Source organism: Sarcophilus harrisii, chromosome 3 (assembly GCF_902635505.1).
Source record: "Sarcophilus harrisii chromosome 3, mSarHar1.11, whole genome shotgun sequence".
In the NCBI taxonomy this organism is placed as follows: Eukaryota; Metazoa; Chordata; class Mammalia; order Dasyuromorphia; family Dasyuridae; genus Sarcophilus; species Sarcophilus harrisii.
Window position 1 is genome coordinate 192,920,179 of NC_045428.1, and position 23,471 is coordinate 192,943,649.

General features: G+C 37.5%; 1 protein-coding gene and 1 non-coding gene across 2 annotated transcripts in view; both read left to right on the plus strand.

The window, feature by feature from the left end:
• The window catches only part of RS1 (retinoschisin 1), a 69,128-nt gene that overhangs the window by 18,314 nt on the left and 27,343 nt on the right, over positions 1-23,471 (plus strand). The window contains exons 2-4 of the mRNA XM_031961255.1: positions 9,857-9,948; positions 17,961-18,077; positions 18,879-19,043. Of these exons, the coding sequence (XP_031817115.1) occupies positions 9,857-9,948; positions 17,961-18,077; positions 18,879-19,043 (374 nt within the window). The remainder of the gene's footprint in view (positions 1-9,856; positions 9,949-17,960; positions 18,078-18,878; positions 19,044-23,471) is intronic.
• Positions 19,296-19,368, plus strand: TRNAV-UAC. Its single transcript has one exon. It is a non-coding gene; the product is annotated as a tRNA-Val (tRNA).

A 23,471-nucleotide genomic window follows, 5' to 3' on the forward strand; every position in this document is an offset into this window, starting at 1 on the left:
CTGGAAAGCAGTCTGGCAAAACTTCACTAACTTACTGGTTGTCCTGGCTTTCAAAGACGTTGGCCCAGGAGTATACACCAAGTTTTTGAAGAAGAAAGCCCATTATAACCAAGGCTCTGAGGCCTAATAGACTTACTTTTTGACTGAAAGAAAGTAGAAGTTTGTTTTGTTTTTTTCATTCTTAGAATTGAATGCACATATAACTCATAGTACAAATAGAAGTTATGGAATGGCAGGAAGAATTTCAGTGCTTCCCAGTGCTCCTAAAATATAGTATTGATAAGGAGATGTTTAAGGGCTAGTCTAAAGAATTGCTAGTAAAATTGGTAGTATATTGTAGCATTCAGGATCAGGAATAAAGACCTTTGTGAGGGACTTTAAGAATGAGTCTCCGAAGGTTAAGACATATTCATATCATTCTAGTTATAGAATCAAGAGACCATTATCCCAGGTATTTGGAAAGGTGAGGACTGACAAAGATGCAAGGATCTACTAGAAACAGTAGCTAAGTTATTTCATATCAGAAAACCCTCAGGAAATCTATAGTAATATCTGTTTTCCAAAGTCTAGAGAGTTTAAGCCTTGTACATTTGCTTAAGATTCTTTTCAATGAGGAAGACAATTATTACTCAAAGCTTCATGAATGAGGGACAGAGTTGCTGAGAACTTTGGGAAAGGAAAGGCCTTCTTGGCTTTGGCAAGAAGAGATGACATACATAGTTCTGGATTTTCTTGAAAGTGTTGGAGGGGGAAAAGGTTTTGAGAGGATGCCAACAAGTGTAAAGACTGGTGCTTTAATATATCTCTGATTTCTATCTTGATTCACTAGAGAATGAGAGAATTTTCCCTTGGGTTAGATTGGAAACTCTTGCTTGATGAGCTAGGTTATCTTGCTCCAAGGGGAAAAGCTCATTCGTATATTCTGGCGTATTCCAATCTGTATAACTTCTCTGTTTTCTGTTTGTTAATGGGTTGGATAACTAGATTTATTTGTTAAGTTCATGTCTTTGTGTAAACATTTAGTAGGAAAGGAGTAAATTCTTTCAATACATTGTGATGTACTACTTCCTCTTTAAGGGATTAATAACTAGGTAAATTCTCTCACTCTACATAATGTCTAGTATATTCCAATATATATGTAACTTTTCTGATTTTTCTTTGCTTTTGGATTGAATAAATGGATTTATTTGTTAAATTCACCACTAGTTGTGATGGTCTTTGTGTAACTAGTATTCAGTTGGAAAAGAAATCAAACTTTTGGATATATTTTAGTGTGATAAAAGTAAATGATGTTTTGTTTCCCTATCACTGTTGAAGGAGAAAAGGTCTTCAAGGACTTCCTTGCAAAAAGTATTTCACAGACAGAATGTTACTAATTTTAAATTTTAATTTTATGGTCTAAATTTGCAAAACCAGGACAAAGGTCAGATATCAAAACAGTAAATACTTAAGTAATGAATATTATATTTTGCACCCAAGGCAAAGCTAAAGCTCATTTTTTAAAATTTTGTTTTTTATTATAGCTTTTTATATATAAAACATATGCATGGGTAATTTTTCAACATTGAACCTTGCAAAACCTTCTGTTCCAACTTTTGCCTTCTTTCCCTCTACCCCCTCCCCTAGATGGCAGGTAGTCCCGTACATGTTAAATATGTTAAAGTATATGTTAAATACAATATATGTATACATATTTATACAATTATCTTGTTGCACAGGAAAGATCAGATTTAGAAAGGAGGTAAAAATAACTTGAGAAGAAAAAAACAAAAATGCAAGCATGTTTTAACAGAAAGACTGGCAATGTTATGTTGTGGTCCATACTCATTTCCCAGTGTTCTTTCTCTGGGTGTAGCTGGTTCTGTTCATTACAGATCAATTGGAACTTATTTGGATCCTCTCATTGTTGAAGAGAGCCACGTCCATCAGAATTGATCATCATTGTTGTTGAAGTATATAATGATCTCCTGGTTCTGCTCATTTCACTTAGCATCAGTTCATGTATGTCTCTCCAAGCCTCTCTATATTCATTCTGCTGGTCATTTCTTATAAAACAATAATATTCTATAACATTTATATACCACAATTTATTCAGCCATTCTCCAATTGGTGGGCATCCCTCTAATTTCCAGTTTCTAGCCACAAACATTTTTGCACATACAAGTCCCTTTCCCTTCTTTAATATCTCTTTGGGATATAAGCCCAGTAGTAACACTGCTAGATCAAATAACTTTTTGAGTATAGTTCCAAATTGCTCTCCAGAATGGCTGGATCTGTTCACAGTTCCACCAACAATGCATTAGTGTCCTGGTTTTCCCATATTCCCTCCAACATTTGTCATTATCTTTTCCTGTCATCTTAGCCAATCTGACAGGTATGTAGTGATATCTCAGAGTTGTCTTAATTTGCATTTCTCTGATCAACAATAATTTGAAACAGCCTTTCATATGATTAGAAAGTTTTAATTTCTTCATTTGAAAATTGTCTGTTCATATCCTTTGACCATTTATCAATTGGAGAATGGCTTGATTTCTTATAAATTAGAGTCAGTTCTCCACATATTTTGGAGATGAGGCCTAAAGCTCATTTTAATGCACACACAACAAATGATAAAGAAGGGGGAACTCATTATGGGGAAAGATACAATAGACCTTTGGGGAAGTTGCATATTCCTTAGTACACAGTCAATAGGGAAGTGAGGGAGGAACCTTGATGCTGGAATAAGGAACAAAAAGCTTTCTCTCACTTCTGTAAAGTGTGCCTATTCCATAGGACACCTGCTTTTGCAAATGCATAATAAATTTAGTTTTTAACTTTACCCCTCCTGAATCCATTGGAGCTATTTCTCACATTGAGATATTGTTTCCCTTTAAAGGAAGGTGTCTTGAACTTAAAAAACCATTTCTTCTACTCTAGCAATATTTAGATATTATCCCCTTTCTGAGGAAAGCAGAGTAAGATGGCTTCTTAGCCCAAAACTCCTGCTTCCCTCTAAGAAGGAATCAAAAACAACTTTGAACCAGGGATATCTATTTTCACTTCTCTTCAAACCATGTTTAGACAAATCCATGTGGGCATACACAGAACTTACATGGGCAGCATTCATATACTTTGATGCCCAGTCTTATTGAACACTAAGCCCCAGTAATAGACAAACAATTGCCTTTAATATGAATAACTAAAATTACTATAATGTTTTATAAGTATTATCTTATTTAATCCTTACAACCATCTTGATTGTTAAGTTTTATTATTATTCTTATCTTATAGATGAAGAAATTGAGGCAGCCAAAGGTTAAATGACTGTTATTTTAGGTGGATTTCTGAATCCACAATGAGTGGTCACTTTGAGAAGGTTGCAATTCTAGAAGCCTAATAGTCATTTAGTCTGACCATCCATAAAAAATTCCAATCCCTCCTTAGATTTCTGAACTGTAACACAAAATATAGGAATGATGGGCTTTTAGCTAGGGATGGTGGCTCATTTAACAAGGGCCAGTAAAAATATATTTGTCTGGAATTTCATGGCCTCTTCAAAAAGAGACAAGACAGCCCTTGATAATCTAATGAGGGAGATAACACACAAACAAATATATACAAAATAAACTCTATACCATATAAAAGAAAATAATTAGCAGCTAGATGGCCCAGTGAATAGAGCTTGGAATCATCTTCCTGAGTTGAAATCTGACTTCAGACACTAACTCTGTGATCCTTAGCAACTCATTTAACTCTGTCTACCTCAATTTTCTCATATGTAAAATGAGCTAGAGAAGGAAATAGCAAACCACTTTAGAATCTTTGCTAAAAAATACCCAGATGGGATCATGAAGAGTCAGATATGACTAAAAAATCAACTCAACAATAACAGAAGGAATGGCACTACAATTTAGAGGAATTGAGAAAGGCTTCCAGTAAAAGAAGAGATTTTAGTGAAGCTAAGGAGGTCTACTGTCATGGGTAAAAGAGGCCTTGTGTCAAAAAGAGTTTAACATAGAGGAAAGAATAACAGATGAGTATCAATAATTTGTGAAACAAGAAGAGGTCCAGCAATCAAACAAGCTTTTTAAAATAAATGTACTTAAAAGCACTTAGAACACATCAAACACTTTGCTAGATGCTAGCAAAAGAAAGACAACATGGAATAATCCCTTATCCACAGTAAAAACCCATGGTCTTGGATGTCTTTATTACACAAATGTTCTGTTGATCACACAAATGAACAACTTATGAGTTACAAAGAGGGTTAACCAAGATAATTTTGGCCAAGACATTCAAACTTTCTAATTCTCATTTTCTGTAAAAAGAGGAGAGTGGACTAGATCAGAGCTTCTTAAAACTTTTCCCACTCATGACCCTTTTTTGCCTGAGAAATTTTTACGTAAAGGGCTGAAACTCTGAATTGGTGCACTGGAATCAGACAACCGAGCACTTAAGGCTAATTATTGGACAATAACTATTAGCATGTTTGGAATTTCTCTTCTCACAGTCAATGCTTGCTCAATGGTTGGGGTTAGGAGAATTGTAGGGAAGGATTAGGGGGTGGAATGAGAGAGACGAGAGAACTTCACTTGGCCTCAGGAGGAAGAGGAGAAAAGTGTGGAGATTCGTGGAGATTCTGAACTCTTGAATCAAGGAAGGATCCTTGGCAAAACTACTGGCAGTTTTGTCAATCTCCTTCATTTCTCCCCCTAAAGACCAAGGACTTTTGCTTATCCTGACTCTGGCTGATTTTGAGGCCCCCAGGGAGCTATCCTGGATTTCACATTTTACATGACCCCAGCATATAGCTATATAAAATAGATATGTATGTCAAACATTTACTAATAATATATCATAATTCACAACCCATTTAGTTATGAGGTCATGAGCCACAGTTTAAGAAGCTTTGGACTAAATGACCTCTAAAGTCTATTCTAGTTTTAAATCTGTGATTCTTTATTTTAAGTCAAGACCTAGAAATCCAGATCCTATTATCAGATGCCATTTTCTGAGCTATCTATTCCCTTCCAAAATCTGTTTTTTCTTTTCTGAATTGCTTACCTTTGATCACCAATGTGTTTTTTAATTTATAAACTTTTCTTCAGATCTTTATTGTACATATTGTACATAATTTTTATTACATTGTGATCATCAGTTGTCTACTGCAGAATATTGGTTGTAAAAAGCTTTTTTTTTTTTTTAACAAAACTGTTTATTTTCAAAACACATGCAAAAATAGTTTTCAGCATTCACTCTTGCAAAACCTTTCATTCCAAATTTTTTCTCCCTCCCTCCCTTCCTCCTACTCCCTCCCTAGAGGCCAAGTAATCTAATATATGTTAAACATGTGCAATTCTTCTATTACATTATTTCCACAATTATCATGCTGCACAAGAAAAATCATGATCACCAATGTTAATGTTACACCAATGTTACACTAATGTTAATGAATACACTACTAGTACTTACAAAGTTTTCAGTTTTCTGTCCAGCATTTCATTTTCTTAGCAATGTTTTTTAAGGTTCTTTATTCTAAAAGTTTTTAATTGGGGGCCCACATATCTCCAAGGGACCTGTGGATAGATTTCAGAAGGTCTTTGTACCTGGATGGATAAGAAAAAAAAAAACAACAACACATCTTTATTTTCATTAACTTCTTATTAAAATTTAGCATTTTTTTCAATTATGGATATGGGCAACAAACATTATTCTAGGAAGATGCCCAAAGGCTACTCCAGATTTCCATAGGAGTCTTTGACACCAAAAAGGTAAAGAATTCCTATTTTAGTTGTATCATTTTTCTCCACATGAATCATCAAAAGTGAGTAGCGGTCATCATTTATGATAATTCTTTGGAAGTTCTCAGTCAGTTAACAAATATTAAGCACATATGAAGTGCCTTGACCCAGACACATGAGTCACTAATCTTTGTAATAAGAGATCCAAGACAAATTTAACCTTGATATGTCTGACACTTGATATGGGGAAGGGAATAAGCATTTATTCAGTGGTCAATTATAATTGGATTTTGACTCTAGAAAGTTATCCTTATTCAAAAGGTAATAATAAATAAAAGAAGGTTGGGATATGTGTGTGTGTGTGTGTGTGTGTGTGTGTGTGTGTGCATACACATATATATACACACATAAGTAGGTGTAAAATAGGTGGAGTGCCAGACCCAGAGTTCAAATCTAGCCTGAGACAATTTCTTGCTTCTATGCCTGGGCAACTCACTTAATCCTGTTTCCTTGATTTCCTCATCTGTTAAATGAGCTGGAGAAGAAAATGCCAAATCACTCCAGTATTTTTGCCAAGAAAATCCCAAATGGAATCACAAAAAAATCAGATATAACCCAACAACAACAACAATAATAAACCATAGTTTTAGCATAAAGTTTTTGGCAAAGCATTTGACAAAGTCTCCCTTGCTATTCCTATGGAAAAGATGGAAAGATATTGCTGTGGTTCTAGTGGCAGTGCAGAGAGATGTGAGAATTGGGATGTGAGAATCCCCTCTGGTCAGCAGGTCCAATGTGAAAAAATTCACAAATCCAAAATCTGAATGTGGAAAGAAAAGGGATTTTTATTGGCACTGAGAAGCCAGCTTTGCTAGGAAGACAGACTTCTTAGTGGCAAGGACCTGTCAGAGAAATAAAGATTATCACTGAGAAGAAGGTATCTTCACAGTGGGCAGGAGTCTTGGCAGGCAGCTATGCCAAGAAGAGAGGTCCCTTGGCAAAGCATAATCCGACTTTGGACTTCTGCAGAGATTTGGAGTTCTGGGGCTTCTATTGAATGAGATTCAATGTCCTCAGGCCTAGATTTCCAGTTGAAAAGAGAGTACTTATCTTGGAGTTTCAAGCCACACAATAGGAATATCAGGTCGAGATCTCCAACTAAATGAGACCACTTAAGTTTGAACTATTGGGAGTGCTCTTGGCCTAATCTTCAACTCAATAAAGGATGCAGCTAGTCCCTGTCAAGATTTCCAATACAATGAAACCACTTAACTGCCCTCAAGGGTGGGTCTCTTTCAGAGGAGAGTTTCAGAGTTCACCCCCAAAAGTCAAGAGGGACACAATTTGCAAAATTTTGAATAAGATAAAGTACAATTGGATGGATTTAGAAATGGCTGGCTAACTAAAATAGAAATGTATTTCCTATACCTGCATATGCAAAATCATAAGCAAATTGCTTGAGCCCAGAGTGCCCTCTGCTGAAAAAAGAACACAACCTGTTTTAAAAACAACAACCAACAACAACAACAAAAAGCAAACAAGTAAACAAATTTCAGAATTTCATCACCACTTGTTTATGCCTCTACCTGAGATATCTGAGCCTAAATAAGGCAACATTTCTAAATTGGATAATTGGATGACTTCATACAAATTCTCTTTCCTCATTAATCTAGGTACAGAATAAGAGACTTCATGAGCCTAAATTTATTCATTGTAACTGAGGCCAAATTGCGGCTTGAAACCAGGTTTCAGGTATTATCAGTGTTTTGGCTTTGGTGGCTTAAAAATTGAAAAGCATTAACAGTAGTTATGGACAGGTTGGGATTTCAACATTTATGGATTTCATTAAGAAAAAGAAAGAAAAAAGAAAATGGCATCATTTTTTTTCAATGGCATGCATGCAAAACATCATTAAGCTATAATAGTAATTAAGGGATCTTCAAAGATCTCTCTCCCAATCATTCAGGCTTTCTTTTCCACCAGATTCTTAATTCTTATTCTTTATTTTAATTCTTTAAATTCTTAACTACTTAAGGTATTTGTTTCCATTTAGCTTTGGTATGTGAATTTTTATATATATACTACTTTCTGATACAAAGAGATAGTAGCGATGAGGTCCTGAAGTAAGTATGTGGGATTGAAAGTTCTTAGTGTTACTGTAGTTAATGTATTAGTTAGTAAAGTGTTACTGTATAAGTTCCAAGGTTCTCTTCAGGCAGAGAAAGCCTGAAGTTCTGATAAAATTGCTCCCTGAGGCAAACAGGGAAGGGCACTAACATGGATCAGTTTAACCTTATAGTCCACCTTCTGTGGAGGTCTTGAGAAGCCTCACCTTTTTTTGCCAAGCCAGAAATTCAACTTATGTCAAACCCTGAGGTTAAATTTCCCCTATAAAGCTGATCATGCCTCATACCATCTTTGCTGAGTCACTTTTGAGGTTATAGCCAGCACTTTGCCTCTTGATATCTTTCCCCCACCCCATGTCAGGTGGAGTTTTTCTTCTCATTCCCCTACCATGTCTCATGGTATCTTTCTCCTGCTATAGCTAACTAATTCTTTTAGGGTGCTACACTTCTCTATGGATTTAGCCTGGCAACTAAGCATACTCCAACCTCATGGGATGTTGCCTCTCCTAGTTAATTGTGTTTCACTAAAGAATTTGTCTTTTCCATTGTTAATTGTTATATGCTCTCCCAATTTTACATTATATTTACCATTCCTGGTGTCTGTTATAACTCTTCATGTGTGGCTATTGTGAATTCTTCACATGACCAAACCCCAATATTTAATGCCTACATCAACTTCTAAACCCCAAATACATCAGGAGTCTCAATTAAGTAATAATATTTTGATTGTTTACAAGATGTGTTCCTCAAACAACTCTTCCATTAGTATTTATTACTTGCTATGTACTAGAAATAGGCCCAGGATAGAGGCATTTCAAACTAAATAATATTGTTTATAGTTTACAAAATGAGTTCCTCAGTCAGTCCACTAGCAGCTTTGCCTGAGTGATAACATCTAGAATAACATAAAGAATAACATCTTTGACTTAGTGTCAGACATAGAAGATAGGAAACTAGGTGGTCCAGTGAATAGAGTATTCCTCCTCGAGTCAGAAAGACTTGACTTTAAATCTGCCTCATATATTTAGTACCTATATGATTCTGAGCAAGTCATGTAACTTCACTGTACCTCAGTTTCTTACTCTGTAAAGTGGGAATAACATCTACTTTTCAAGGCTATTGTAAACATCAAATGAGAAAATAATTGCAAAGTATTTTGTAAATCTTAAAGTGCTATTTAAATCTTAGCTATCATTAGAGAGAGCTAACGTAGAAATCAGGAAGACCTGAGGTCAAATTTTTCCAAGCTGCATGACCACAAATTGTATAACCTCTTGTTCTACCAGTCTAAGAGTCTAAATTGCAGCTTATATGCTGATTTGCACAGGTATATGACATTTTTTTTAAACAACAACAACAAAAAAAAAAAAGATCAGATCCAAACATTAAATACCAAAAGTAAGACAGAATTCTCCCAGGAGTTTATAATTGAGAGAAAGAGAGACAGAGACAGAGACAGACAAAACACACACACACACACACACACACACATACAGAAAGAGACAGAGACAGAGAGAAACAGAGACAGAGACAGAGACAGAAACAGAGATAGAGACAGACTGACAGAGACAGACATAGAAAGAGAATTGATTCCATAAGATTTCCACTTAAGTCTCAGTGATGAGGTCTGAGGTCTGAGGTAACTAGCACTGATAAGATTATAATACTCCTTGAGACAAGCAGAGAAGGGCACTGATGGGGATAAGTTCACCCTTACAATCCCACCCCTCTGGGAGTCTTGGGAATCTCACATTATTATATCCAATCAAAAAGTCAAGTTACAACATTAAATCCTGAGGTTAAATTTCCCCTATAAATCTGTCCATGGTTTTTGCCATTGTTAAATGGAATCTCTTATATGTGTGAGTCCTGGTAAACTTAATTATTTAATGCAAGTTCATAAGATAAGAATTAATTGCATCCAGTCACAAACTGTAATTAGTGAAATTTGTTATTTGAGATAAAAGCTCTTGGGATTGTAACTGATATTCTTTTGAATTTTTAATTCAGGTATGATTATCTGATGAATGATTACGTCAGTAATACATCATTCCAGGGAAATACCCCAAACTACTCAGAGGGATGTGATCCTGAAGATGGAAGTCTGTATCTGGGAAAGAACTAAGAAGACAACCTTGGCTTTGCTTAAGATGGGATCCTTCTGGCTCAGTTTCCCAATTTTGTTCCTTTGAACAGAAAAGTTTCCCACCTGATTATTCTATTTGGTTATGAGGTGAAATTGTTACTGTATAAGTGGTTGTCAATTGTGACTTTTACCTGAAGTCAAATATTGCTAAGGATGCTTTATTCTATCATATATGTGCCTTTAGATTTCAGCCTGAAGGACTAGTTTGATGCTATTTTAATCATGTCCCTGCTTTTTCCTCTTTTAGCAAATTTCCATAATCAGAACAAATGTTTAGTTGAAGCGATGAGCACAATACAAATACATAAGATCTTGCTGGTTTCAATATGTTGTCATTCTATCCTAAACAATTAGAAAAATAAGTATTTGGCTTTGTCACCTACCTGTTACTATATGCATATGTCTATATGAAATAAAGTCCTTAAATATATAATTGTCTGTGGTATCTCATTTATTCCATTGGCTATTGAAATTAAATCTGACACATCTTCAGTGTAGTTTGGAGATGAGAATTTTAATGCAATCAGTTTTCTTAGAGGGATGTAACTTATGGAGTATTTTTGTGTCACATCAGTGAAAAATTCCATTTTTTCATTTGACACTGGTGTAGAAATAATGTCTGTGTGTCCTATAGTTTTCTTATAAATGATCTTGTTTGATATGTACGATTCTGGAATTAAGTATTTAAATACTCTTCCAAATCTTTTATTATAATTGGAGTAAATTCATTTGTGTAACCATTGGACCTAGGAGTAGAAAGCCTCTATTTGATTTCATGCCAATTGGAATCCACTGTATTTCTTTATCTTCTCCACACAATTTCTACTCAAATGACTTCTTTACTATTTACAATGCTAAATTGTTCCTGACCCCCTTCCCATTTGATTTGTTTCCTCTAGCCTCTAGCTAATTCACCTTGAAATAACAGCCATCACTGGATGCTGATCCTGAGACCCACACCAACAGGACACTGCTTTAACCAGCTTCCAAGACCTGGAGTTCATCATCCCTCCAAGTGGGACCCTTTAAGGCAGGCTCAGCTCTACATCCACTCCCAATTTGAAGTAATTATAGAAGGAAAAAACCACCCTGTTGACTAAAAGATGTGGGGAAATGTAGGGGACATATTGGACTCTACTTTGAGCCCTAGGTTACCCTATGAAAATTACTAAGGTAAGCATTTTATAAAATCACTAATATAAGCATGTTTAGATTTGCTAAGGCTGCAGAAGGAACACTTCCTGACTAATTGTTCCTTGAACCTAGGCAACCACAGTAATGTTGGGATTATTTCTGTTTTCAATAGGTGTTATAGCTAGGCTACTATCTAAAAAGATACTGTTTCTAACAATCTCTGCATTATTGTAGTAATCTTAGTATTCCTAATATGGCTTAGAGCCAGAATTATGGTATATAAGCTTTCTTCCCCTAACCCTAATTATCAACTAGTTACCCATGCTACTTGGCCTGCCCAGTTATGCAAAATGAAGTTTTTATTCAAAGAAAATCCTGTGTGAGTGTTCTCACTCAAGCCTCAAACCAATCACTCTCCAGAAGTATCATTTTTGTGGGATTCCTGTTGGATTTATCCTGACATGGTGTTTTCCTTTGCCTTTTCTCCATAATATAGTTCACTTATTTACAACAAACACTGAGGATGCAATTTAAAAATCAGTTAATCCTATCTATATCTGAAAACAAAACCCACTAAAAATTTTAAAAGGGAAAAGGAAACTCCTGAGCATAAGCAATTCTAGTTTGCTCATCACTGAGGAGAGAAAGGAAATAGGAAAAATGAAATATATTGAAATGAAATAAAAGAAGAATATATTCACCAAGTTCCAATGTGTTAGCAAATTCTGTTCAAACAAGTCATTCCTCAAGTGAGTGAGCCAGAATAAGGCTTCACTTGCACATGATTTCATTAAGTTCAAGATAGCAGCACCCTTTGCTATAGCATTGTACTGGAATCCACATCCCAAGAATCCAAAATTCCTGGGATTCCCTAATTCAGATCGACTTTTACTTACCAAAATCTTTCAGCCCCTACTTCCAGCTGTATTCCCATCAGTTCCCTTCCCAATAAATGACAACAGCAGGTAAGGAATGTGCTATCACTATCATTTTTAAAATGACAAAACTGATGATCTAAAAAAGTTGGATTTTCACATGCTTTCACAGCTAGTGAATACTATAGCCAAGACTTAAACTGAGACCTCTCATTCTGTCATGCTGCTTGTCAATAACAAAGAAAAACTCAACTTAGCAAAATCCATCTTTCCCTGGAAATAGAAGTGGAGGGAAAGATGCCAGTGACTACGCAAAAAAGGATAGAGACAAGTGTCCCATTAATCAGTGATATATGTGATTATCCTCCTTTGGCAGCTCCTTTTCTACATATAATATGGCTGTAGTAATAGATCTAAATGACCTCTGCTAACCAAATCATTGCTAGCAACCAAAGAGCCCAGTGCAGCAACCATCACATGTAAAAACGTGCCCACAAAATAACACACAGTTGGTGGGTCTAATTTTAAGCTCCTTATCCCTGGCAGTCTCATTTCATATGAATAATTGGTTGAAAACAATGGGTATATGATTTCATATTTACTGTTTCTGGCTTCACTCATCATTTTGGCCTATTGTTTAACTACAGACACATGCTACTATGTCAGATTCACCTTCATCCTCTAGGAAAATGTGCTATCATAATCACCTTATGACAGAACTTGTAAACTGCTCCAGTTAGGAGTCTTCCCGACAAGTTTGTGCACAAAGGTAGACTAGAAAAGAATACTACAATTTTTACATTTTGGAGAAGTAAAGGTGAGGGGGCTGAGAATGGGAGATGTTGTTTACTATTATACCAAGGGAAAGATTTTTTGGTGCCCAAGGAAATGGGAGATTAATATGTTTGTTTCAATCAGAGAGAGTACTGGCTGTGGCAGCCTTAAAGATGATTTTCTTCCTTCAAAAGTTCAAAGAATCAACAAAGTAAATTATTATTTTGAGCCTGATTCTGATCAACAAGGAAGGACCAATTAGTGAAGTAGAAATTATAAGAACCCTTGAAAGAAATAGCCATCTTGGAATTTGTAAAAGGGGATTTTTTTTTTTTTTTTTGGCACATCCCCCTGATTACCAGATATGACCCTGCGCAAATCTCTCTCTTTTTAATATAGCTTTTTATTTTCAAAATACATGCAAAGATAGTTTTCAACATTCACCCTTGCAAAACCTTGTGTGCAATTCTTCTATACATATTTTTACATTTATCATGCTGCACAAGAAAAATCAGATCAAAAAGGAAGAAAAATGAGAAAGAAAAAAAAGTCAAGCAAACAACAACAAAAAAGGTGAAAAGACTATGTTGTGATTCACATTCAGTCCCCATAGTCCTCTTTCTTTAATGCTCATGGCTCTCTCCAATTATGTAAATCCTGTAATCCTATTTGCTTCAGTTTCCTTATCTGTAAAAAGAGCTGGAGAAGGAAGCGGCAAATCCCTCCAGTATCTTTGCCAAGAAAATCCCAAATGGGATACCACCAAAATTAACAAACCCTTGATTAATCCTTGATTTTGGAAGAATTAATGAGTATCAAGAAAGGATAAGTAGGGTTCCAAGGCACAACTCAGGAGGGATAGTGTCAACCCAGGAAGGATGGAAAGTTTTGATTAGCAGAGATTTTCAAAAGGCATCTTCAGAAGATGGAAGCAAGAGCAAATGATGGAGGATGAATACAAATGAGTGACTCAGTTGTCTAAGAATAATCTCAGCACACTCAGAATGAGCTGAGATTGACAGAAATATTAAACCTAGGAATAAAGGGTGCAGGGGGATAAATTCAGCTTAATATGGAAAAGTAGGAGGATAAAATAAAGGAAGGACTGTTCCTCAGATTGCATGGGAAGATAACAATAGGGGAAGGAGAGATGGTATAACTATGTTTGTTGCTGTATCATTCAGTTGTATCAACTCTTTGTGACCTCATCTTCCTCATTTCGGGCCCCCAATTCTATCATTTCTCAATTATTTTACTTTTTTCTGTTTGTCCCATTTCTATTTGTGTTCCATTTCTCTTTGGACTTGTCCATCATGCCCCATTTTCTTCTTCTACCCCTTTCTCAACTTCCTTTTGTATGTTTTCTTCCCTCAACAGACTGTAAATGGCTTGCATTCAAGGACTTCTTTTTTATTTTATTTGAATCACTACCCTTCAGCACACTGCCTATGACACTTCTGATGCTCAGTTTATTTATTGACTGACTAGCTGTTACAGAGAAGATAGAGAATTCAGCAAGAAGCCAAATTTCAAACCCTGCTTTTGGCATATACTGACTTGTGTGACTTTGAGCAAGTCATTTAAATTTAGGGCTCTTCACAACTCTCTAAGATAAAAATGTGGAACTGTATTACAAATATTATCTCACTTGATCCTCATATTAATCCTGGAGATGGGTAGTGGTATACCCATTTTAAAAATGAAGGAAATGAGGCAAATAGTGATTCAGTACCTTGCCCAGAGTTTTACACTCAGTTTCTGGAGCCTAATTTGAACTCAGGCCTTTGTGAGTTTAGACTCAGCATTGTGGGCCCCTCAAGGCAGGGAAGAGAATGAAGTTTTCAAACTACTAGTCAATGAACTTGAGTTCAATTCCTAGCAAAATTTTTGAACATGTTGTTTATGAGATGATTAGTGAGTATTGCATTTCATAAATGTGAACAACTGCTCCTTCCTGACACTCTATCACCATTTCAGCTATGATATGATAACATGATGAGATTTGGGAAAGCAAAAATGAGGTGTAATATTCTTGTTTTGTTTTCTGGAGGTCTTGGAGCAGCCTAGTTTTCAGCTGAGTAATCACCACAAGAATAGCCAGGTGTTAAAGTCCAAAGTCTTTATTTTCTCCTTCACAATCTAGTTTCCTTGCCTGGGGCCTGGGCTAGCTTTCTTAGAGGCCTTCTGGATCTTGGTTTCAGTGAAGAAGCTAAGTAGGACAGGCCTGCCAGGTATGAGATGGAGTGAATGAATCTGGCTCTCCTTAGCTCTGAGAGCTTGAGTTCCCACCTCCAGTCCTCTTGTCTTCTCTGACTCTGTCTTGGAGTCTCTCAGTCCCCCAGGAGTGCCACCAAGAGCCTGACCAAAGATGGAATGCATGTGTCTCTGGGTCCCGTCCCAGTCTGTGTCTGGCCCTTCTGAGTCCTTCTGAGTTTGTTTCTGGCTCTGACTCTGAATCTGCTCTACACTGAGTATAAACCAATCATTATATCACTAGGAAACCATTATTTGTTGTAAGATTGAATCAATCATACTCAACTTAGAGAACTATATTAAGTATTAAGTACATGTACTGAACTAGAGAACCATGCTAAACTAGATAACCATTGTCTCATCAATTCCACTGAATTAGCACCTTGTAAGAATCCTTGTTTTAAGTACAGAGTTCTGGCCCATAAAAATGAGGTGCAAAAGATTATGAAAATCATAATGGGCCATTATCCCTGTCAAAAGATACCTTTATTAATGAGTAAAGGCCTCGGACAAAATCCAAATGTGATTTTGTGCCGTATTTTGAGAAAGGGTGCTTTTTATAGACAAAAGGAAAGGAAACCAAGAAAGAGTTGGGGAGATAGGGGATGTTTTGAAAGAAGTCGAGAATAGTTGGAGAGATGTTTTGGAGGATACAATTAGGGAGGTGCTTGAAGGAAGATCAAAGGGAGCAGGAGAAAATGCTTGAAGGATAAAATCGGGAGAAGTTGCAGAGATGCTTCATGGATAAGGACAAAATCAGGGAGAACAAGAATACTTGAAGGATAAAGTTAGAGGAGAGCTGGAGAAACAAAGATGGAGGTGTTTGGGGAGATGGCCTCAGAGTGAATTAAGGAGTTTTGGTATTAGGGAGAGGGTAAACTGGCTTGAATTCCCATCAACTGGAGTCCTCCACATGCTGCTACTGTGGGGGTTCTGGTTAAAAATAAAATTGGATGTTTTGAATCTGTGATTTCAGAAATGGAAGAGCAGAAACAGATTAGGAGATCTGAATTTTGAGGAAGACTCAAGTTTATGCTACTTTATATCTGCTCCCCTGATTCTTTTCAACCTCTGACCAAGACACTCCCTGGTTCCTTCCCATCTCCCAGCTTTCCTGACTCTTTTTGTGTATTATATTCCCCTTTCGATTGTAAGCTTTTTGAGGGCGGGTACTCTTGCTTTCCTTTTTTAAGGCATCTCAAGGCAGAAAAGAGAATGGAGTTTTCAAGCTACTGGTTAATGAACTTGAGTTCAATTTCTGGCAAAATTTGATGCAAACCCAGCATTTAGCACTGTGGTTGGCACACTGTAAAGAGTTTATTGGATTGTATTGAAAAACTCTTAAGAAAATGCAATCAATAAGTCAACACATTTAAAAGCAAATGAAAAAGGTCATGGTGAAAGAAATGGAATCATAATGGGTCCATCCCCCCTTTTCTTTCTCTCAATAAGCTTGTTTTTACATATGGTCTTCATCACCAGTCTCTCACAAGAGCAGAAAATAAAGAGTACCCTTTCTGATTTAAGTTAGAGGATGAGGATTATTTCCTGAGAAGTACCTCCTGTGGCCTAGTAGAGTACTCAGGAATGACTGTTTTGAATGCTCTTTGCCCTATTTGTCAAATTGTCTAACTTAGACTGGAGGAGCAGAATGAGAGGATACCTCTCTATTTTCCTTGATAGGCAGGAACAGGCAATAGTGAGGAGTTCTAATTACTATCATAAACTGGGTCTTCCTTTTATCTTTTGAGAATTAGGAAGCCTAGCCACACGAAGACAAACTTCTTCCTGTCTTTCCTATCTTCTTTGAGAGCAAAAAGGCCTGGCTATCAAACCACCCATCCCATCTTCTCTCTTTTCTTCTCTGAGTAGAAGGATCACTTAGCACTATTTGGGGTACCATCAGCTCCAACAAGGCTATTTACCGTGGGCAGGCTCAAGCACCAATCTTTCTCCACCCTTTATGATTTATAAAGGAGAAAGAACTCAATCACCTTATACTCCCTCCTCCCTCCGATATTCTCTAAGACTGTGGATAGAAGGGAGAAGGAAGGCCTCGTTACCCTGACCAGTCCCCATCAAGTTTTGGTCTCAACTTTGATATTGCTTACCTGACGGTTCAACCCATCAAAATGGGACAAAAGGAGCCCTGAGGGTTCCCTCCTGCACTGAGCCCTTTCCCCACTCCCACAGCTCAAGACTAAAGCCTCTGAAAAAAGTAGGTGTTCTTGTGGTTATGCAAAAGGAGAGCAAGTGAAGTTAAGAGAGAAATTATTATTATTATTATTTTAATCATCCAGCTCTTTCTCTTTTTCTTCACTTATTTCCACTTCCCTGTCCTCTCTAGCTCACCTCTACCCCATCCTAGAACAAGCCCCAGCCTTCTGTTGGCAACATCCAGAACTCAGCTACCATCAACCTTAGACTTCGGATTCAGAATAGTCTACTTAGGATTTTATGAGACTGGCCTGAGAACCTCACTTCCCCAGCTTCGTTTCCATGCACACAGCAACATTAACAAGGTGTGTTCGGAGCACAACCCATGAATCAGTTGGAGACTTGCACATAACCATCAATCAGATATTTTGTTTGTTTTCAGGGAAAGTGGGAAGTGGAGCTTTATCTACTTATTTCTGGGAAAGTGGGAGGCTTTTTTGTTTTTTTTTTTGCTTTTTTTCTTTTTTTTTTTTAACTAAGGACTTAGACCACGAACTCCTAAGCATGGGACTGTTTTTTTTTTGTTTTTTTTTTTTCTCTTTCTTTGTTGTCTTTTTCTTTTCTGGCGCTCAGCACAGTGTCCGGCACATAGTAGGAGCTTAATAAATATATTTTCATCCTTTAGTTTGTTTGTTTTATTTTCTCTGCCCACCCTTTTACCCTAAGCACTGGTTTCTGAGGGGAAACTCTAAACTGGTTCTTTTTAAGCCTTCAGCTTACCTGGAGCATCGTCATCCCGTTCACAGCCAGGAGCTCCAGCCTAGCATCGGGCTGTCCCTCGCGCCTACACGCCACGTGTGGCCGCTGAGGCTGCCAAGGACGCAGGGACCCTGTAAGCACATGCTGCCCTGGGCAGGGAGTGAGAGGGAGGGAAGAGGAAGGGAGCTAAAGAGAAAAACGGAGCCTTTTTTTCTTCTTCTTTTCTTCTCCTGTAGGGGAAGAGGAGAGAGAAAGCGTAAGGTTAGGACTAAATGTTAATTGCCAAATTTAAACAAATTAAGGGTTATTAATTAACATGAATGTTGCAAGAATGAAAAGAATATGCTTGGTCTCAAAGAAGAAATGCACTCTTGAATGATATTCGATTGGGAGGGGTATGGGTGTGAAATGGACAAAAGGCTGGTCCCCTCATTCCTGGGTCAAGGGGCCTGAGGCTTATGGGTAAATGTTGCTTTAAACTAAATTAAGGGAAGTGTTCCTTTCAGACAGAATGCCTGCCTAACAACATCAGACGCCCTGTGAGCTCCCCAGCATCCCCCTTCTCGCGAGAAACCGCAAGGCAGAGCGAGAGTTGCTCATAAGCCTGTCTCTATTTGGGCTTCAGACGGTGCTCTACCCAGAGTCCCACCGGCCGGTCAATACACAATAAATGATTTCGGCCCCTTGGCGGTCCTGAATTTTATCGCCTGGGCTATTTCGGGGGGTCCACTTTTCTGTATTAGGTATTTTTCGTTGCATTGATTGGTTTTGGTTTTCCTAAGGTTCCCTCCTTTTAAACAATTCTTTGTTACCATAAAAAAGAATGGATTTGAGAGTGGGGGCCGCAGGGGAAATTTTAGGCGTTGAGAAAATATAAAATATAAACACAAATTAAACTTGTTTTAAAAGGGATTTAAACTTTTTTTTTTTTTAGCAAAGGGAAGCCTCGCCCCTTTTGCCCCTGCCCCCCTCTGTAGGGGTGGCGGCGAGAGGGAGGATGAGGCGGAGGCGGTGGCCCGGGCTAGACGCCACCGCAGGGGAGAGCCCCAGGCGTCAGTCTCCGCCTACGGGATTCCGAACGGAGAGCTCGGAGATGGGAGTGCGCCTGCGCACCCGAGAGATTGGGCGGGGATGGGAGGGAAGAGAAAGGGGGGAAAGGCCACTGGAAAGGCCACTCTCCCATCCCCCACGCAAGCTAGGGGAGAATCCAGGGTGCGTCAGGAGCTGGGGATTCGCTAGGAGGAAGCGGGCCTTCCGGGGCCCAGAACTAATGACGTGAAATAGAGGATTGGGAGGCGTGGCTTCTGACATCTTCATAAAGGAAGTAACTAGGCCCCCTCTTCCGTGCGACGGTTCCATAGTGTAGTGGTTATCACGTCTGCTTTACACGCAGAAGGTCCTGGGTTCGAGCCCCAGTGGAACCAGCCTGGAAGCTTTTTTATCTTTTCCATAACCTTCTGTTGCACTTTGTCTTCCCTCACTCAATTCACTTTTTCGCCTTTTAATTGGATAACCTAGAACCAGTTTCTCCCGCCCGCAAAAGCCTTCCCCACCCTCCCCTCTCGAGGCCATTTCCCTGGAGGCGGCCGCTCAAATTGTACCCTGGGCCACTTTGCGAAGGGTTTGAGGCCAAGCGCAATTGGCCCCTGGGAAGAGGTCAAAACCCCGGTCATTTATTTCCAGGGCTTTTCAGAGCGGGCACACGTGTTAAAAAAAAAAAAAAAAAAAAAAAAAAAAAAAGCCTCGTTAAAGTGAAAGGAAAGAATCAAGGAAAGGGAAAAAAATCGGCACCCCCTGCACATTAGATAATATGAGTCTGCTGAAGTGAATTGAAAGTCCCTAAAATGTATGAGCCCTTAGGCTCTCTGGGCCTCAGCATCTCCATCTGTAAAATGGGTATTATAATAATAGCATCTGCAACCATTTATTAGTTGTCAGGATCATAAGACCTTAAAGAGATTTTTAAATGTTCGCTATTTTATTATTTATTTATTATTCTAAAGTTGAGCGGTTAATGATTAAAGGCAGTGGTCATAATGAAATTCAGATAAAAGAATCACATTAAATGACTGGCATTATTATAAGTGGAGAAGATTTACCCAGGCTTTCTTTTCCTGGCAGGATTACAGATGGAGAGCTGGAAGAAACCTTAGAAGCCAAACCCCTGATTTCACAGTTCTGAAAACAGGCCCAAATAGCTTGTCATTTGTCCAAGGTCAGCAAGGGAAGTAATCTAAAAACTGTCTTTTCATTTTTTTAAATTTTATTTATTTTATTTTGTTTTATTTTTACTCCAAAATGAAAAAAACAACAAAGAAAATGAACATTTCTGTATACATTTGTAGAACAGAATGAAAGGATTGTACATGAAATGGGGTTGCTTTTCTTTTTAAATATATATTTCAATAGGTAACTTCAAATCTATCCTGTTTGTCTTTGATTTTTTACCAATATTTCTTCTGATCTCTTTACTTTTGGGGGAGCTGGGAAGGAACTCCTCCCCTAACTATTTTCCCAATGAAAAAAGAAAACAAAACCCTTGCAACCAATAGAATATAATAATTACATAATGCAAATTCCCATATAGTTTTTGTCCAAAAATATGTCTCTTTCTGCATTTTGGAACTATTAACCTGTCCAAAGGCTGATTATAGATCCTCCCACGTCTCTTTGATTGGTCAATTCATTAATCAAATGAACTTTAATCTTCTGACCCCAAATCCAAGATTCTTAAGTCATAATCAGAAGAAGTAATTTTAACATCTATGAGACCAACTTCTTCTTATATGTGACAATTAACACATCCAGGAGAGATCTTAGAGATTATCCATTTAAAGCCCTCAGTTTTTAGTTAATAAGGAATTTATTAAATCAGATGGTAAATATTAAGTGCCTACTACTGTCAGGCATTGTGCCAATGTTGGGAAGACAAAAAAAGATAAATATAGACGGTCCTTGCTCTAGAGGATCTCACTGTCTAATTGGGGAGTGAGGAAGAGAGACAACATGGAAAAATTTTATTCAATCAAACTATATACAGGATAAATTGTAGATAGTTAAAGCTCGGCCCCGAAAGTAAGAGGGACTGGGTAAGGCTTCCTTTCCCTAATTTTGCCTAAAATACAGCTACAAATCAACAAGCATTTACTAATCACTCTCTGTGTCAGTAACTGTGCTAAACTCTAGATTAGAAAAATGAAATGTTACTAATGGAAATTAGAATACTATAATCTTTTTTTTTTTGGCCAAGGCAATTGGGGTTAAGTGACTTCCCCGGGTCACACAGCTAGGTGTCTGAAGTCAAATCTGAACTCAAGTCCTCCCGACTTCTGGGCTGGTTCTCTATCCACTGTGCCACCTAGCTGCCCCACTATACTATAGTCTTGAACCTTGTGCTGCTACCCTGTGCCAGAAAAAGTAATGGTATTTTTGACAATAAATAGTTAAAGAGGGAGGGGGAGAGCTGATAATGAAATTCATGAGTGCTAGTACAGAATTATAGAATCATAAAGCTGGAAAGTATTGTAAATAATATTTAGCACAATACCTCGTCTTGCAGATAAGAATCAAGACCTCAGGAAGAAGGATTTCTTCTGGGGGATAAATATAAATTATTTCAATACCGATGATTTGAAGTTGGAATAAGCAGAAGATGTTGATAAGGGTTAGGCCAGCAACGTGAAATCAAGCTGATGCTTCTAATTGAGGCATACATAGCTTCGAGGAGATATTAAGCACTGCTAATATTCTTGGCTCAAACCCACAGGTTTGAACCCAGGTCTCCTGCCCAGATATATATTGCTTTTCCACAAAGTTTAATTTTTGAGGACATAGCATGGGAATTGAGGTCAGAAAGAAGGAAGAATCTACATTTACATACAAATATACATAGGACTGAAAATACCAGTTCACTCTTCGTTGTCTTTGAAAAGAGTTTGAACATGAGAGGAATGCCACAGGACTAGAAGCAAGAAAATATGGAGGAGAAGGAAGACGAGAGAAAGGAGAAGAAGAACAAGAACTACCCAATTTTTAATTTGGTTCTTCAATGTATGGAACAATGAGACAAACAAAATGATTCTAGCATGTAAATTACATACATAAATACGTGTGTGTTTTTATACACATGTATATTGTTAACCAAATTTTTACTTTTTTGGTTTCTAAACTGTGGGTAGTGCATAAAGCCAGATTTTACAAACCAGCTAACAGTTCAATTAATCACTTTAAGAATGAGGAACACAGTTTCCAAACTGGAATTCTCTTAGGCAGGAGACCTCTTCCTGTTCCAGGAAAGTTAAGAGATTTTATACATAAATCATACGAGAGAAGAAAAGAAGAAGGTGGATTATAGTATAATCATTTTCAGGGCCTGAATGGTTTACCATGACAAGCCCAGGAATACAGGAAAGTATGGGTGTTCTCTAGTCTTGTGGGAACAATCAGTAAGTGATTGTTTCAAATCACAGAAGTCATTACTTGGTGGGAGGGAGAGGACTACAGTGACAGGAACAGGTTCTATAATCTTTGATTCAATTCACTTAACACACAGGAGAAATTTAATGATTAATTTATTCATTACACATATCATCCTGATAATTATGAAAATCATAATGATTTTTCCTCAATATACATATATGTGTGCACCTATACTTGTACATACCAAGTAGAACATCTGCTTCTTAGGGATAAATCAAACAGACAGATGTGAAGATCAAATGAGATATTTGTAAAGCGCCTAGCAGAGTGCCTCCTACAGAGTAAGCTCTTAATACTTATTTCCTTCCTTTGAATTATCATACCCAAAGTAATGTTAGTTTAGAGTAGGGGTTCTTGACCTAGTGGCAACTAGGCATGTTTTGTCTCAAAAAGTAAAAGGGGGAATTTTTATTTTAGGGTGTTTTTTCCTACTGGATTGTGAACTTTGTTTTCCTAGCCTAGTTTCCAACACAAAGTGGATGTTTACTAAATGCCTATTAATTAATTGGTAGATCTTAAGAGTTGTATTTAAACATTTGAAAGGCTATTATGTGGTAGATGGTTTAGATTTTCTCTGCCCCAGAGGTCAGAATTAACTAGGCTACAGTTTAACCCAACACAAGGAAAATTTACCAATAACTGTGTCTGACCAAAGATACAACAGATTGCCTCAGCAAGTAGGGAGGTCCCCACTTGTCCGATTTTATAGGATCTAGTGCTAAAAGTAATCTTAAATATCCTTTAGTACAATGTCTCATTTTACAGGTAAAGATCTAAGCAAGGTTAAACAGGCAGCAGAGAAGATTCAAATCCAAGTCCAGCTCTTCTTATCACAAAGAGTATTTCCATTCAAGTGGAAGTGGGAGGAGATTAATTCTAAGATCGTTCTAACTCTGATGTTGTGTGATTTTATGACAACTTACCCTTCTCCCCTCTCCCCAAAAATCACTAATAAGAGTTCAATTGCCAAAAAATACTATTAAAGCAAGTAACAAACATTTACAACATTTACATTTGACTAAGTGTCAAGTACAGTACTAAATGCCAG